The sequence below is a fragment of the Alosa sapidissima genome, chromosome 1 (genome assembly GCF_018492685.1).
Source record: "Alosa sapidissima isolate fAloSap1 chromosome 1, fAloSap1.pri, whole genome shotgun sequence".
Classification (NCBI taxonomy): domain Eukaryota; kingdom Metazoa; phylum Chordata; class Actinopteri; order Clupeiformes; family Clupeidae; genus Alosa; species Alosa sapidissima.
This window is the reverse complement of record NC_055957.1, coordinates 10,637,252-10,652,883: the sequence shown is the minus strand read 5'-3', so window position 1 is coordinate 10,652,883 and position 15,632 is coordinate 10,637,252. Positions and strand designations below refer to the sequence as shown.

Here is a 15,632-nt window from a genome sequence, read left to right as displayed (position 1 = left end):
GTGCAGTCTAGTCATTCCCACTCCTCACGTCAACCATGTCTCTTGTCCTCCTCTTCATCACAGCAGAAGAAGCGCTGTAAAAAGAAGGTCGAGACGCTAAGTGCCGTCGTGGTCCCCAGCGCCGCCCTGCCACTGGCTAACGGAGGACCCCAGGGTGGACTCCAGCCCCCCGTGGCGCTCCGGGACGGCCAGTCCGAGGGCAGCTCGGAGGGCTCGTCGCACTCAGACGAGCCGTCCTTCTGCGGCGTGGCCGCCTCCTGCCGGCGCCTGTGCGACAGCCTGCCGCCGCAGGGCCGGACACGGGCCGAGCGGCGGGCCTACAAGCGGCGGCGCTCCAAACCGACCGGCTCCAGCGGCGTGGTGGAGCTGCTGCAGGCCCCGCGGCGGCGGAGTGACCCCGTCCTCTCCGGAGGCACCGGGATGACCTCCCTGCAGGACCTGATGAAGGGCAAGAAGGAGATGAGCGCGGGGACCCTGGGGGCCATGGCCATCTCTGGGCCAACTTGACATTGCTCACCAGGCCCAGCAGGGGGCGGTGTGGCACCAGTGCCTGTGCACTGGGAGCTGGAAAGAGGCCTTGTGAAAAGCAGCTCCTGTGGACTTCGTCACATGCACAGGGAAAGGTGGGGAGCTGACCCCTGGCCTGCTTAAAGCACTTCAAATGGGACGCTGCTCATGCTACCACTATCCTACTCCCTAGTAATTGTAAAAACAAATTGCACCTTACTCACCTGAGTCCAGGTTTAGATGTTTTAGGGCTAATATTGATGAGGTGTTCTGTTTTCCTCGCAAATGCAGGAAAATGGTACACCAGGTTTGACCTGTCAGTCTAGAGGTATGTTCAGGTATAGAAACTGTGAGGGTCATTTGTGAAGACTGGCAACGGTCAGTAGCTGCTGCTCTTGTCACTAATCAGCTGCCAATGTGACAATCACTGATGCCACAGACATTTCATTCATCAAGTTGTATGAAGCAGCTATCAGTTTCCATTGTAGGTGTACAATGTAGAAAAGGACAATCACTTTGGGCTTTTAGTCAGTAGTTTACCAGTCATGCCTTTAACCAGATTTAACCATAAAGCATAATGTCCGGTTTGCTGTATAAAGACACTGAACCATAAAACATTTTTTTGTTTTTTTCTATTTATTTATTTTTAAACCTATTTTGCCAGAGGTGATTTTTCCAGATAACCTATTCTTCCATGGCTTTGTAATATTTTTGTGATGGTCATTCACTGTATTAAATCTGGGCACCTAAAAGGTACCCAACATGCAGTCTGATAAGTTTTGTTCTTTTAAACAAAGACGTTACCCTGGAAATCCAGAGTTCTCGCGAGAGCACAATGGAATTGTCTCTGCAAGACACTCTGGTGATGAGCAATGATGCACGTTACTTTTCCCCTTGAATCCCGGGGAACCAGCTAAACTGATGAAGACAGCGCTGCAACAACGTTGGAGGACAGTACACATTAGTCGTAGTGTTATCCGATTGCGTCAAAGTCCGAAATCATTCAGAGTAAACGTGGTCTAGTGTTATCCAATTGCGTGCAGTGAGATTTTTAAATGCATGCTTGTTGCCGCCCCTCGAGTTGGGCCATTACATTGTTCGTGGCCAGACCCTTAATTTTTCTAGATTACCAGGGTCTGGATTTTCCAGGCTACAAAGACGTATGAGTATGTCAGAAGTCTTTTTGCCAAAGGAGCCTCATTGTGACTGTGCTGTATGCATGCAGGTATCACCTCATTCATTAGCAAGTCAGCCATGGTTGACATCATGTCTCTGATCTCACCACTGTGGAAATATAACATTGATGCTTTTAGCTCTTAACACTTAAGTTCACACCCACTTAACTTTTGTTAAGAGTGACATGATGACCGCCAGCATGCCGCTGTCCTGTCAACATTTCAACAGCCACCCTCTGATTAATGCCATGTAGTGTTGTAGTACTCGATTTATTGGTTGTGATAATCGACAAGATGAGTGAGCAATCCGCAATTATTAAATTTGGTTACTTGAACCACAATTAAACAATGCTAAATTTTGACTCCAGCTGAGCTCCTAGTCCTAAAGTATTGTCCAGAAAAGAAGTTTAGTTGACAAGTGTAAAATGTAAGTAAATCATGAAAATGTACTCTTTTTATTTTGGTCGGTTTCAATGCGGCCCCTTAAAGACTTGGTCTTGACTCGGACTTGCCTCCTCAAAGACAGCCTTGACTCATTCTCAATTTAATTTAAAACTGACGGTCTCAACCCTGTCTTGAGCCTACCTGCAAATCAGTCGCTTTTCGGCGAAAATCGCCTTTCCAAGGCCAAATGTAGCTATTTGCAACAAATCTAAGAGTGGACCTAGCAAAATATTTTGAACTGCTCAGTGAAAGGTGTTTAATTTGTTTGTTTTCTGTGTAGCATATAGATCATAATTCTTGATCATTAGTGCGCAAGCAAGCGAGACTTGGGCTTCTAGACTGACATAGCGCACCTACTGTATTGCTGAGGGCCCCTTTAGTTGGAATATGTGATCATTGCAGCCTCAGTAGACATTAGAGGAGCAGAAAGACACCAACAGATTGTCAACATTTAAATGTTTGGTTTGTTTTTGGTTGTATAGCCTACACGAAGGCCAACGTGAGCAATGTTTTTTTCCTGGTTTGAGATAGTACTCCAGACATTACTTCAAGGATGGCAGGTCTGAAAATATCTTCTAGTTCTTCAATTAGGCTAAACATGGCCTTAACTTAAAACAGCTGGTAGGCCTACTGAACTGTCATTTTAACATGTAAAAGTGTCAAATGCAGCCATACTTAAATTCTGCTTACTACACATTTATTATAATATAATATGATATTATTCAATACTCATTATTGCAGGTCTACCTATGTGCGGGGGGGGGGGGGGGGATTATTTCGGAAATATGCCACCTTTTTCAGTCCTTCTGAGTTTGCAGGTATATGCTTTAAAGACTTGGTCTCAACATATGCGCTCTCGTCCCCCGTCACCCCCAACGCTATACACGAAAAACAGAACTAGATAGGGCCAGCCTTCTATGCAGTTAGTCAATATGGAAAAAATGCATAGTAGATAATTTTAGTCGCAGAATCTTGCATCTCAGATGGTCTGTTTTGGCAGTGGCTCCCAGGCCATGCTACATTTGCCTTTAATAATACCGGTGCTATGTAATTTGTTTTTCTAGGAACATAAAAGGAAGTGTAGGAAGGAAGCGCAGTTGTATCTATTTCACCATCTTATCAAATTAAAGTCACAAACCAAGTGCACTTGCAGTGACAAGAAAGCAAATACCAGAATTAGTGCAGTTCAGTTCAGTTTAACTTTATTGTCCCAAAGGGAAACTTGTCTCTCAGTCAGGTACACATAAATAGCACAAAGTTACACAAAGACACAAGATGGGGAAAAAGACACAGGTTAATATAAGTTAAGGAACTGTCTTATCTATTTATTTTTCTGACAGATGGTCAGAATAATTTATGTGCAATAAAGAAAAATTGTGCAAATTGAACAGGCATATTGTATTGCACTAGGAATAAAAGACCTTTTTGTCCTATTGGACTTATAAAAGGGGACTTTTAGTCTCCGGCCTGAGGGAAGAGCTTCAAATGAACAATGATGGGGAGGATTTTTACAGTCCAATGTAGACCTTGCCTTCTGGATGACTTCCTTCTCATAAATGGTCAGCAAGGATAACTGTGGACAGCCAATCAACTTCCCAGCCACCTTCACAATAAGGCTGAGATTGTATTTGTCCCTAACCCCAACTTGTTATAACAAAAACCGAATGTCACTTAATAACAGAAGCCTTATGTCAAACGTTTATGACTTAATTTAGATATAATTTAGATATTAAAGAAGAAAAATCTGAGCAAACAAGAGCCTGGACCTTCCAGATGACTGTACAGGAGGTTTAATTAGTAGTGTAATTTAGGCATCCTCCACCCCACTGTTAGCCCTGTATGCAAACTGCATGGGATCCATTTCACAATCTTTTCAAATGACTTCATCACCAGTGAGGTCAGTTCCACTGGTCTGAAGTTATTTAAACTCTTTATAGTGCTGCCTTTTGGCACTGGGACTATAGTAGACTCCTTTCATATATTTGGAACCATTCTCTGTTAGGACATTCCAAAAATATCAGTGAACACCCCACAAAGCTGTTCTGAACAGCATTTTAGCAATCTCCCAGTAATCCCATCTGGTCCTGGACTTTTATTTACCTTATTCCTTTTAATTACTGACCTTACGTCTTCCTGTGTGATTACAAATGTAGTGGACTTTAGAGATTGCTCATAAGTTAATTTCTTAAGGTCATCTGAAAAGTCATGAATGTCAAAACGTGAATAAAAAGTGTTCAATGCTTCAGAAATATCGCTCTCTCTCTCAGTTGGGATATGGACCGGCTTGTTTTGTGTTCTTTGCAAGCCTGTCATTCTCTTAACACCATCCCAAAGTTATTGCTGCCCAGTCTCTCCTCTATCTTATTACAGTGCATGAAAATGCACTGCTCTGTTATCCGAAGTCGTCTTCTTCTTCTTCTTCTTCTTCTTCTTCTTCTTCTTCTTCCCACCAAATTTCTGCATCTAATTCAGCTTTAACCGTTTAACGTAGAAACTTCCCCATAGACTTTGCATTGGCACTATGACATCACAATGGGCTAATTAACTTGATTTGCACCTGTATCAACTTCCAGCTACTCAACTAGGCCTTATCAAAAAGCCAGTTAAACTGATTGCACCTGTATCAACTGCTTTCTGCTCTCGGTGTCTCTCCATTCTACAAGGATATAAGGCACATTCCATCCAACTTTCTATCCATTCATCCTCTTCAAACCATTCACTCATCCACCCATTAAACTATCCCATCAACATCCATTAAACAATCTGCCTATCAACATCCATTACACTATCTACATTTAACTTTTAAACTATACACGCACCTGCACCGCAACCAACAAATTGAAGCCCAAGCACCCAGCGGACACCCTTCGGCTGACGATAGTCGGCAACAATCTGTTGCACGCTGAGAAAACGACAGGGCCTTAGCAGAGGCAAGCTAGACTAGAACACGCCAAGCAGAACGGAACAGAACAGCAGCAGTCCATGATTAGCCGTGCAATTACGAGAGAGCGAGGAGAGAGGCCTACCCAAGCGCTAGGATGAGATGGATGACTGAAAGGGGGAGCTTAGCGAACCCACGATTACGGAGCAGAGCAGTGGATGAGTGCACGCCGGACAACACAAGCTGTATCAGTGCTGTAGCACGATGTCAGCAAGTGCGAAGGACCCTGGGGAGACAATGACCAGACACAGAGCTGGAATTCGCAGCGTCTACGGAGGAGCAGCTTTCCGCCATTAATCACTGCACCCTATTTATGGAGCCGTGTTCATTTCCCCATTTACAAAAGGGCGGGGCAGCCATGGGAACCAGACAGACCCACACCCACTGCTCCGAGTCATACCGTCACACCTGTCTTCAACAGGGCACCGGAATATGACGCATAGTAAACTTCCATCAGCCGAAAGATTTGGAAAGGAAGCCAGCAGATCACAAATGTTATTATGACAGCGGTCATCACCTTAAAGGGCTTGTAGGATCTCATCATACAATTGGCTCTCAGCTTCAGCATAATGACAGAGTAGCAGATCACAATGACCATCAGAGGGATGGCAAGTCCAAATACAAAACCAATCAACACCACACTTTTACAGGAAAATGCTGTGGAATTATGATCATGGATGCATTTGGTCTGATCTTTTATAGTCTGTGTAGTAGGAAAAACTAGGGAGGGTAGAGTTAGCAGTGCAGAGATAATCCAGACCAGGACGATGATGGCAGAAGACCTTCTCAGAGTACGGTGGTTCTGAGTCCACACAGGAAATACGACACACATGCAGCGGTCCATACTGATGACAAGCAGGAGGAAAATGCTGCTGTACATGTTAAGGGGGAAGGCCACAGATATGAACTTACACATGAAAAGTCCAAAATGCCAGTGTCCAGTTGCCATATAGACACCGTTGAAAGGGACAGTCGTGCAGAACAAGAAGTCAGACACTGCCAAGCTCAGGTACCATGAGGAGTTGACCGTGCGCTTTGTCTTACCAATGATCCAAATGACAAGGCCATTTCCCACGATGACCAGAATGAAGATGATTATATTTGACGCCAGGACAAATACACACAGTGCATCACAAGACAGACTAGCAGGTGGTTCAGGCTCAGGATCATATGTATATTCATCAGATTTGTTAGAATTCTAATAGAATGTTTAAAGGGACACCAGGCAAGCCTGATGCTTTTTCTCTACGAAAAACATGTTTGGTACAGTCTGTCCACTAGCCACTTTTACCACTGTCTTTATGCCTCACTGTTTGCGTGCTATATTATCACATTAGCACATATGCTTAACCCGCCCTCCATGCCACAGCCGAACTTTGGCCACACTTATACATTTTCTTAAATAGTTAAATATATAGATATATAGACTTCACTTTATTTCTGCATTGTTGCACTGTTGGACTTACTCATTTGCACTTTCACCATGACCACTATCACCATTGCACTACCACCATGAAACTCATTCACACAGAGCACCTTAGACCAGTGTTTCTCAAAGTGTGGTCCGGGAACCACTGGTGGTCCGCAAGCTAGCCCAAGTGGTCCGTGAGCAGACGTGGTAAAATATAATATAGATGAGTTGTTTGCAATATTGAACCAAGTTGTATGTAAATCCAAACATTTCTGCAACACTGCCTATGTAAGGCATGCCAGTTTAAATCATATAAATTCTCTGACACAATAAGCAAGGTGCAAAGACAATCAGTGAGTAGGCCTATTGTGTAATTTACTGTTGAAGTAGGTCTACTTTTTTTTTTTTAGCTAGGTGGTCCGTGAGGCTATTTTTATTGATTAAGTGGTCCTTGGTCTGAAAAAGTTTGAGAAACACTGCCTTAGAGCACCTTACCATACTTTACTATGCACAGAGAATCACAGGCTCAGTCCCTGCCTCAGTCATTGCAAGCGCCTCTGATTGATTAATCACCACTATGTGGATACGGTTTTTAGAATTGATTTAGATTAAGTGTTAGTATAATTTGTATTTTTGTAATTTGTATTTTAGTATATTTTTATATATTGTATTTAAGTGTTAGTTAGTATAATTAGTATTTTAGTATATTTAGCATATTCTTTATCTTCTACTGTCCTTATTGCTTAGTTGTGTTTTTATATTATATACTTTAATTACTCTTTCTGCTGTTAAAGAATGTGTTTGTGTTGTCTGTATGCTGCTGAGACCTTGAATTTCCCCTGGTTGTTCATTTTAGGACATCCTCAGACTCAGGTGTCAGACTCAGAAAAACATCGGTCATTTTCAGACAAAATTGCCTCAGCGTAAGAAAAACCTCTGTCATCCTCAGATAAAACTGCTTCAAACCAAACTGCCTCAGAAAAAGTGGAGTCAGGTCTCAGAAAAAACGCTGTCAAAAAAAGTGGAGTCAGGTCTCAGAAAAAACGCTGTCAGAAAAAGTGGAGTCAGGTCTCAGAAAATCACGTCTCAGAAAAAACAGAGTCAGACGAAAAAGTCTCAAATGAAAAGTTATTGTGGGGACAGAAGAAGACGACGGATACAGAACGGTGAGTTTAATATTATGCTTAATACGTTATTCTGTCACTGGCAGGGTAGGAATTTCACGGCGGCCACGACGGCCGTGGTAGCCCCTTGCGTTGGCCGTGAAGCCCCTTTGAAAATCATAGGTTTACAGGCCACGGTGGCCTTGGTGCCCCCTTCTTTCAATATTCTGCTTTGTGTCCTACAAATAGCGATTTTTATTTAGCCTGCGGCCTGTCAAAATAATCTTAGCATTCACAGCGCAAATTAATTTAGTCTTTTACGCAGTGGAGAAAGTGACATCGCAAGAAAGTGCGTCCAAATTCACCCATTCATCACACAGACATCACAAGTGATGTCACATGAAAGAGCTTTTTCTCAGCTTTTAAACGATGTTGGCCGATAATTGCGGTGTTGAACGGTTCGCGAGAAAAGTAAATAATATAATTCAATTTAATCATACATTCTACTGAAGGTTTTGCGTCCATGATCTCCCTACCCATTCATCTCGGTGGAATACTTTACGAACCCTTCTTTTAACACATGACAAACCACATATCAGAATAAACAGCAGACCTTACCGAACATAAAGGTGTAAAGCAGTCCCCTGTACAGTTAGCCGTTCCAGAGTAATCCAGTTTTGAATTTGCAGTAAATTTCGACATGCATTGATGTCTCCAAATTTGGGCGTTAAGTTTTACAATGTGTTTAAATTGTTCCACATGATTTCATAACGGTCCAAATACAAAATAAATGTTACAAATATCGCCTAGATATTGGTAAATCAGAGGACAGCTAAGAGTTTGTGAAAGTAGCCTGATCACAAAATGCTAAGCATGCATCTAGGCTATTAGAGTTTCTTAAAGATGAGCTGTGCTTAAATTTAAATTGTTCAATACATGATTTCATAGCAGGCCAAATATAAAATAAATGTTATATATAGCTTAGATATCTGTTTTTATTAGATGATCAGATGATTTACAGTTATATGTAATATGTCATGTTTCATGTTTTTGTAATGTTTCATACAATGATGCAGGTCTACTTTAGCCTACAGTGAATAGGCTAAATACAACTTTGATCATTTTTATAGCCTACTACTGTATAGTTAACTTTGGCCTTGGTGCCCATGTGGCCTTTGTGCCCCCCACCAAATATGCCCAACTGAAGGCCAAGTGGCCTTGCCCCCAGAATGGTGAAATTCCAAGCCTGGTCACTGGCATGTTATATTTGGTGCTTGGTTAGATGTAGAAATTATAAGTAAAGGTACAGTAGAAAGTGATCCAATGGTATACACATTGTAGGAAATCCATGGATGTAACTTAGCTAACCTCACTTAGCTAGTAACATTAGCAGCTGCTGTAAGGCACATACCGGAGTAAGCTACGTACTACATACAGCAAAATATTTTGTTTTTCGTAGGATTACGGTACATTCAATGAGCTAGGGAAAAGTGGGTTAAACATTTTTCCACCACGAAAGTCCAGAACGACACCTGGACCATTATTTCTTACTTTTGCTAACCGTTTCAAAGTTGTACTACCTACCAGTAAGAAACCTGCATCATTATCACCACATCATTATTCCCAAACCCCCATAAAGACAAATGTGCTATGTCATGATGTAATACCATATAATACCATTATGATAATACATGAAATAGCAGGTACCAACAACAAGGCACATTTCTCTAAATAAGAAAAGATAACATCTCATATCAAATGAATTCAACAACGCTGCAGTTATTGTCCCCTGGGGATTACATTTCAAGTACCTGTCTATCTTTATGTCTGTCTATTATTGTTGTGCAATGACAATGACAACTGCTAACGTTTTATAATGGTATTATATGGTATTACATCATGGCATAGCACATTTGTCTTTATTTAATACTTAATACTTTTCTGAGACCTGATTTTCTGAGACCTGACTCCACTTTTTCTGACAGCGTTTTTTCTGAGACCTGACTCCACTTTTTCTGACAGCGTTTTTTCTGAGACCTGATTTTCTGAGACCTGACTCCACTTTTTCTGACAGCGTTTTTTCTGAGACCTGACTCCTTAGAGATGTTTTTCTGAGGCAGTTTGGTTTGAAGCAGTTTTATCTGAGGATGACAGGTTTTTCTTACGCTGAGGCAGTTTTGTCTGAAAATGACAGATGTTTCTCAGTCTGACACCTGAGTCTGGTTTTTCTGACGCTGAGGCAGTTTAGTCTGAAGATGACCGATGTTTTTCTGAGTCTGAGGATGTCCTAAAATGAACACCGTACTGGGGATCAATAAAGTATCTATCTATCTATCTATCTATCTATCAAGTGGGATATTCTTCCTACAGGCAGTAGGGGCGGGCGAGAGAGCTTTCATTCGCCCCGTAATGAGTCATTTAACCATATACCGACTTACGAAGATGATTAATTAACACGAAAACGTTGCCTGGTGTCCCTTTAATTTCCGTCTTTATCCATGATGTACATGTCCTGCAAACAGACAGCAATTATAGCCTGAACTTGCATAGTCTTTAACAGCACATTGTACATGATTTAGTGGAACATAATTTTCTCATTAGAAAATCAGTTTCATTGAAAGTAAAAAAAAAAAAATAGACTAGTAGACTAGATTTAATTGATTTTATTATTCCACTGCTTGGTTGAATTTCCCATTGTTCTTTAGAACGTGTATTAACCGTAGCCTACGTTTGCACTATGAAGTACTGTAGGCATTTGGCCGGATCACACGCCAAACTCATTGTTAAGTGTAAATGAACTGTCACGTTGCATCCGAGCTGTAGGCCTACAGATGTTCAGAACATAGCAACATTGTAGTATTATGCCGGAGGTTGCTTTTAGAATCCACCAGAATCCTGGGATATGCCCGCTTGACATGCCACAACTTTCCATGCCACGACATTCCATCCAGCCTATAGTCGGGGAGCCAAAGTCTCAAAAGTGGGTTGGACCTGACATCGTCTGCCATACTTTTTATTATGACCGCCGCGCAGCGAAGCGGCGGTCATATAGGTTTAGTCAGATTTTTTTTTCTTTTTTTTTCGGATGTCCAAATTTCCGTCAAGGATTCCCGGGACACTGAAAGACCGGGGTACACGAAACTTGGTGGGCATGTAACCCCACATGGAACCATCGTTTTTCGTTTTGATCTGTAGCCCCCCCGCTAGACTGGACCCCCCGAAAGGAGGGTAGGGCAGACACAGTTTTCTGTGAATATCTCGAGAACCGTAAGGTTTAGGAGGACCATTTTTTTTGTATGTTGATCTCAAGGGGCCATGTCAACCCATTCCATAACCACTCATTTCATGTATAGCGCCACCTAGTTAAACACAAAAAAGTAAAAATGAGGTGTTGTAGTCGCAGGTATCTGTGACCTAACATAGTCAAAACTGCACGAAATTGGAAGTGTAGGATCATTATGACACCCTCTGAATGCACGCCAAGTTTCGTGGAATTCCGTTCATGGGGGGCCACACAATAAATTAATTTATGTTACTATACACCAACTGGCCTGTAGGTGGCTGGAGACAGTTTTCTGTGAATATCTCGAGAACCGTAGGGCCTAGGAGGTCCACTTTTTTTTCGTATGTTGGTCTTAAGGGGGCATGTCAACCCATCCCATTACCACTTATTTCATGTATAGCGCCACCTAGTTAAAAATTAAAAAGCAAAAAATTAGGGGTTTTCCATCACAATATCTCTGGCTGACATGGTCAAAACTGCACAAAATTGAAAGTGTAGGATCATTATGACACCCTCCGAATGCATGCCAAGTTTTGTGAACTTTTGTTCATAGGGGGCCTTACAATAAAATAATTTATGTGTACATTTAGTGACCGTACACCAACAAGGATTCCCGGGACACTGAAAGACCGGGGTACACGAAACTTGGTGGGCATGTAACCCCACATGGATAGCATGGAACCATCGTTTTTCATTTTGATCTGTAGCCCCCCCCCCCCGCCCGCTGTACTGGACCCCCCGAAAAGGAGGGTAGGGCAGACACAGTTTTCTGTGAATATCTTGAGAACCGTAGGGCCTAGGTTGAAGTAAAAATAACAAGTCATTTATTATAACGGTTACGCAAGTAAACAGACTAAAACGTAGAGTGTGGAAGTCAGTAGTGTAACGTAAGTGTGTGGCTGAGTGGACAATGGATGAAAGCGTGATGCATGCAAGAAAGCAATAGGGCAAAAGAAAAGAAGCTCCAACGGGTAACAGGGTGGAAGCCGTTTTTAAAGGGCGTGGAGACACCGGGCCCAGGTGTCACCAATTCCACAGATGGTCTGCAGCCACGCCTACAAAAACACACACACCGGGCAGAGCAAGACAGACGCAGACAAGGGCAGCAACACACACACACACAAAAACACACTTCACATTGGCTCTTGCACGGGAGCATCCCAGGACACACATGCTTTTCTTGCAGCGGCAGTATTTGCTGTGTTTGAGTTCAGAAGGTTTTGCCTCTTTCAGAATCATGGTTGCCACCAATTTGCCATTGACAAGTTTTCTCCCAAAATCAGTGGCAGCTGGGTCGGTTGGCTGAACCATGTGTGCCCGCTTACACACAGCCAACTGATGCAGGCCTCGGCGAAGGTGTAATAGGAAGGCATCTTCAGTTATAGGAAGGCATCTTCAGTTGGTGGAAGGCAACGCATGTCTCCTTTGATGATCACAAAGAGATGGGCTCGCAGTGCATCTAGAGTACCACCAGTCACTCCTGTCATAGAGTGACACCATGTATCGCCATGCTGCTGTTATAACCTCTTCCTGAACATCCAGGCTTTCCTTAGGGTCACCGTACCTGCACAGTGGCAGAAGGTCTGTCAGGTGTTTAATAGCAGTTGTGTAGGCCCGCCTTTTCCCTCTCCTGTACAGATTGCTGACTGTCACATCCGGTAAGTATGTAGGTGCTGAGGTGAAGGGATGTAAGATCTGAAGCTGCAACATCATACTTCCCCGCCAGAGCTTCTGTGATGGCATGAACAGGTAGGAAGATATCCATCGTCTTCACCTACATTTCCTGCAGCCCATCCATGTGTGTGATGTAGTACATACACATCATGATCACATCTGTGTCTGTCGCAACCACTACAGCCCGTTTGTGGTGCAGAATTTGTACTGAGTATGCAATGTGAGCAAACATCCTGGTAATTTGATAATTTAATGAAGTCTATTTTACTGAGAACTTCAACTATGTTAAAATAAAAGTTACTAGAATAATTTGAGGACTGTTTCATTTGCATGGAACTTGTTGTCTTTCTTAACGCCGTCATGCACCTTCGCGTGAAGTGGAAAATCGATTCCTGAGCAATCGATGCCAACTAATTCAGCACCTTCACTGGGACAGCGCCTTTGTAACGTCGAACGTAAGAGGCAGCGTGTTAAGAAGCTTCCTAAGAGACACTTCGGGGAACACACTTAGGAACATAAACAACTTTGGTAAGATATATCTTGTGTCTTCTTAGCGCGCTAAGAGTGATCGTTATCGGGAACCATCCCCTGGATTATTTTATGATGGTTGGTAAACTGCATGGCTTCAGATATCCAACCGAGTGAATACGAGATTGTGCAGTCAGTCAAAACTAATTGTACATTCTACTTTCCCTGAGAGGTTTTTAATTTAGGTGATCAATATAAGCAGAGAGGGGGAGGAGCCACCTGAGAAAAACATAAGACTCTGAGTTTGAAAAGCTTGGCCTATGAGGTGTTTTCCTCTCAAATGCAGGAAAATGGTACACCAGGTACCACCTAGAGGTATGTTCAGGTATAGAAACTGTGAGGGTCATTTGTGAAGACTGGCGACTGTCAGTAGCTGCTGCTCTTGTCACTAATCAGCTGCCAATGTGACAATCACTGATGCCACAGACATTTCATTCATCAAGTTGTACGAAGCAGCTATCAGTTTCCATTGTAGGTGTACAATGTAGAAAAGGACAATCATTTTGGGCTTTTAATCAGTAGCTTACCAGTCTTTAACCAGATTCATATGGAAGAGTTATACTGTAGATTTCCATAAAGCATAATGTCCGGTTTGGTGTGTACCATAAAACAATTTTTCTTTTTTTTTTTTTTTAATAGGCTACACTATTTTTGACTATTTCTGAAACTCAGCAAATATGCTTTGTGGTTGTGAACCTATCATCATAACTAGCCTACCTTTGGGTGCATGGTTAAAATTGTGCACTGAAGTGCAAAATAGTTTAGGCTATACAGCAGAAATATTTCCATCCATAGATTTACCTCCAACTTATTCTGGGGGAGCATGTCCCCGGACCCCCCTAGGATAAGTATAAGCATATATACTCTTCTGATCCCATGAGGGAAATTTGGTCTCTGCATTTATCCCAATCCGTGAATTAGTGAAACACACTCAGCACACAGTGAGGTGAAGCGCACACTAATCCCGGCGCAGTGAGCTGCCTGCATCAACAGCGGCGCTCGGGGAGCAGTGAGGGGTTAGGTGCCTTGCTCAAGGGCACTTCAGCCGTGCCTACTGGTCGGGGTTCGAACCGGCAACCCTCCGGTTACAAGTCCGAAGCGCTAACCAGTAGCCCACAGGAGCACTGGTTCAGGCCGTATTTTAAAAGAAGTTACAAATTATGGAATCATGGCTTTGCTGCCTGAAGTGCATGGAGTGTCCTAAGTCTAGTGCCTCACAGGAAATGATGCTGCTGGTTGCTTGGATTAAAGGACTACAAACACAACACACTCTGGAGGAGTAGGAACACAGTACAAGTATAAGACACAACAGCAGAGGTGGAAAAAGTATGAAAATATTGTACTCAAGTAAAAGTACCAATACCTTGATGAAATATTACTCAAGTACAAGTTAAAATACCGATCTGAAAATGTACTCAAGTAAAAGTAAAAAGTAGTTCATTTAAAATGTACTTTAAAGTAAAAGTTACTTAGTTACTTTTTTTTTTTGGGGGGGGGGTGGATACCAGAACAACCAGTTTTACCAGAGACTTTCTAATGAGGAGATACAGCACTCAAAATCCTCCATAGTAATGCATGGGGTTAGTTTGTAACGCCAATATGGCAGTTGTCTACACATATCACAACCCTTCCGCGGCAAAACGTTGACATGTGAATACATTGAGCCAATCATGTGGCGTGTTGTAAAATACATTGAGCCAATCATATGGTGTACTGTGAAGACATCGTGCCAATCATCTGTTGTGATCTCGCTGCTGGAGCCTTACGCACACGCATTTCTGCCAAAATAGATGCACGATAAGTGCCCAAAAAGTGTTGCAATATGGCCGCCGAGTGGAGGTACTTGCCTGATAAGGATGTTGAGAAATGGAGATCTATGTGAAAAATCACCGGAGTTCTCCTTTAAGTTTGAGCAGTAGTTGATTTTCAAAGTTAGTTGCACTCATCCTTGGGTCGCTTTGCAGTGAACAGTAATCCAGCACAACTGAAAAGCCCCTCACAGGCAGCTGAGGCAGGTAGGCCAATGTTGAGTTGCAGAGAGTTTTTTTTATATTTGGAAACGAGCAGAAGGTTCAGCAGATTAAAGGGCGTCAAACTGGGGTGGAAAGTGGGAAGCATAGGGCCCCAATGGAGGAAAGGGCCCTTGAAAAGTGGAATACAGGGGGGCACAACACTTTCATCAGGCATTAGTAATAACTCAGGTAATCCACACATAAAAAATCCAAACAACTCCATAAGTAGTCATGTGTAATGAAGTGGAATAACACAGGGAAAAAGTATTAAACACGCTAAGAAAAAGCACTAAGGCAAGGAAAGGGAAGGAACGAGCTGGAATCTGTAAGTAGTTAGAGAGTAGTTATCCTTTCTATCTGTGCAAATTAATATAAGCTTGGTTAGTAGCTTACATATTGATGGGCTATAAAAAGGTTTTTCATTACCAAGGTGTCACACAAGAAACATTTCATGATGGACAAGCAAAAAGCTCTCCCAAGACCTTTGCAACCTTATTGTTGCAAAACATAACAATGAAACTCGTTACAGATGCATTTCAAAACTTCAGAATCTT

General features: G+C 42.5%; 2 protein-coding genes across 6 annotated transcripts in view; one reads left to right on the top strand and one right to left on the bottom strand.

The window, feature by feature from the left end:
• LOC121712645 (SUN domain-containing ossification factor-like) overlaps positions 1-13,573 on the top strand; it is a 32,800-nt gene extending 19,227 nt beyond the window's left edge. For 3 of the 5 annotated variants that reach the window (XM_042096655.1, XM_042096654.1, XM_042096652.1), the window contains one exon: positions 64-1,280. In XM_042096655.1, the coding sequence (XP_041952589.1) occupies positions 64-507 (444 nt within the window). In that variant the 3' untranslated portion in view covers positions 508-1,280. Of the gene's footprint in view, positions 1-63; positions 1,281-13,381 lie in introns of those variants that run through there. The other 2 variants (XR_006032636.1, XM_042096653.1) reach the window with 2 other exon arrangements.
• LOC121721283 (chemokine-like receptor 1) lies at positions 5,256-12,629 on the bottom strand. Its single transcript, XM_042108088.1, has 3 exons — positions 12,580-12,629; positions 5,476-6,209; positions 5,256-5,293 (listed from the first exon to the last, which is right to left on the bottom strand). Exons 1-3 carry the CDS (start codon positions 12,627-12,629, stop codon positions 5,256-5,258), a joined length of 822 nt encoding a protein of 273 aa, XP_041964022.1.
• Positions 13,574-15,632: the final 2,059 nt, after the last annotated feature.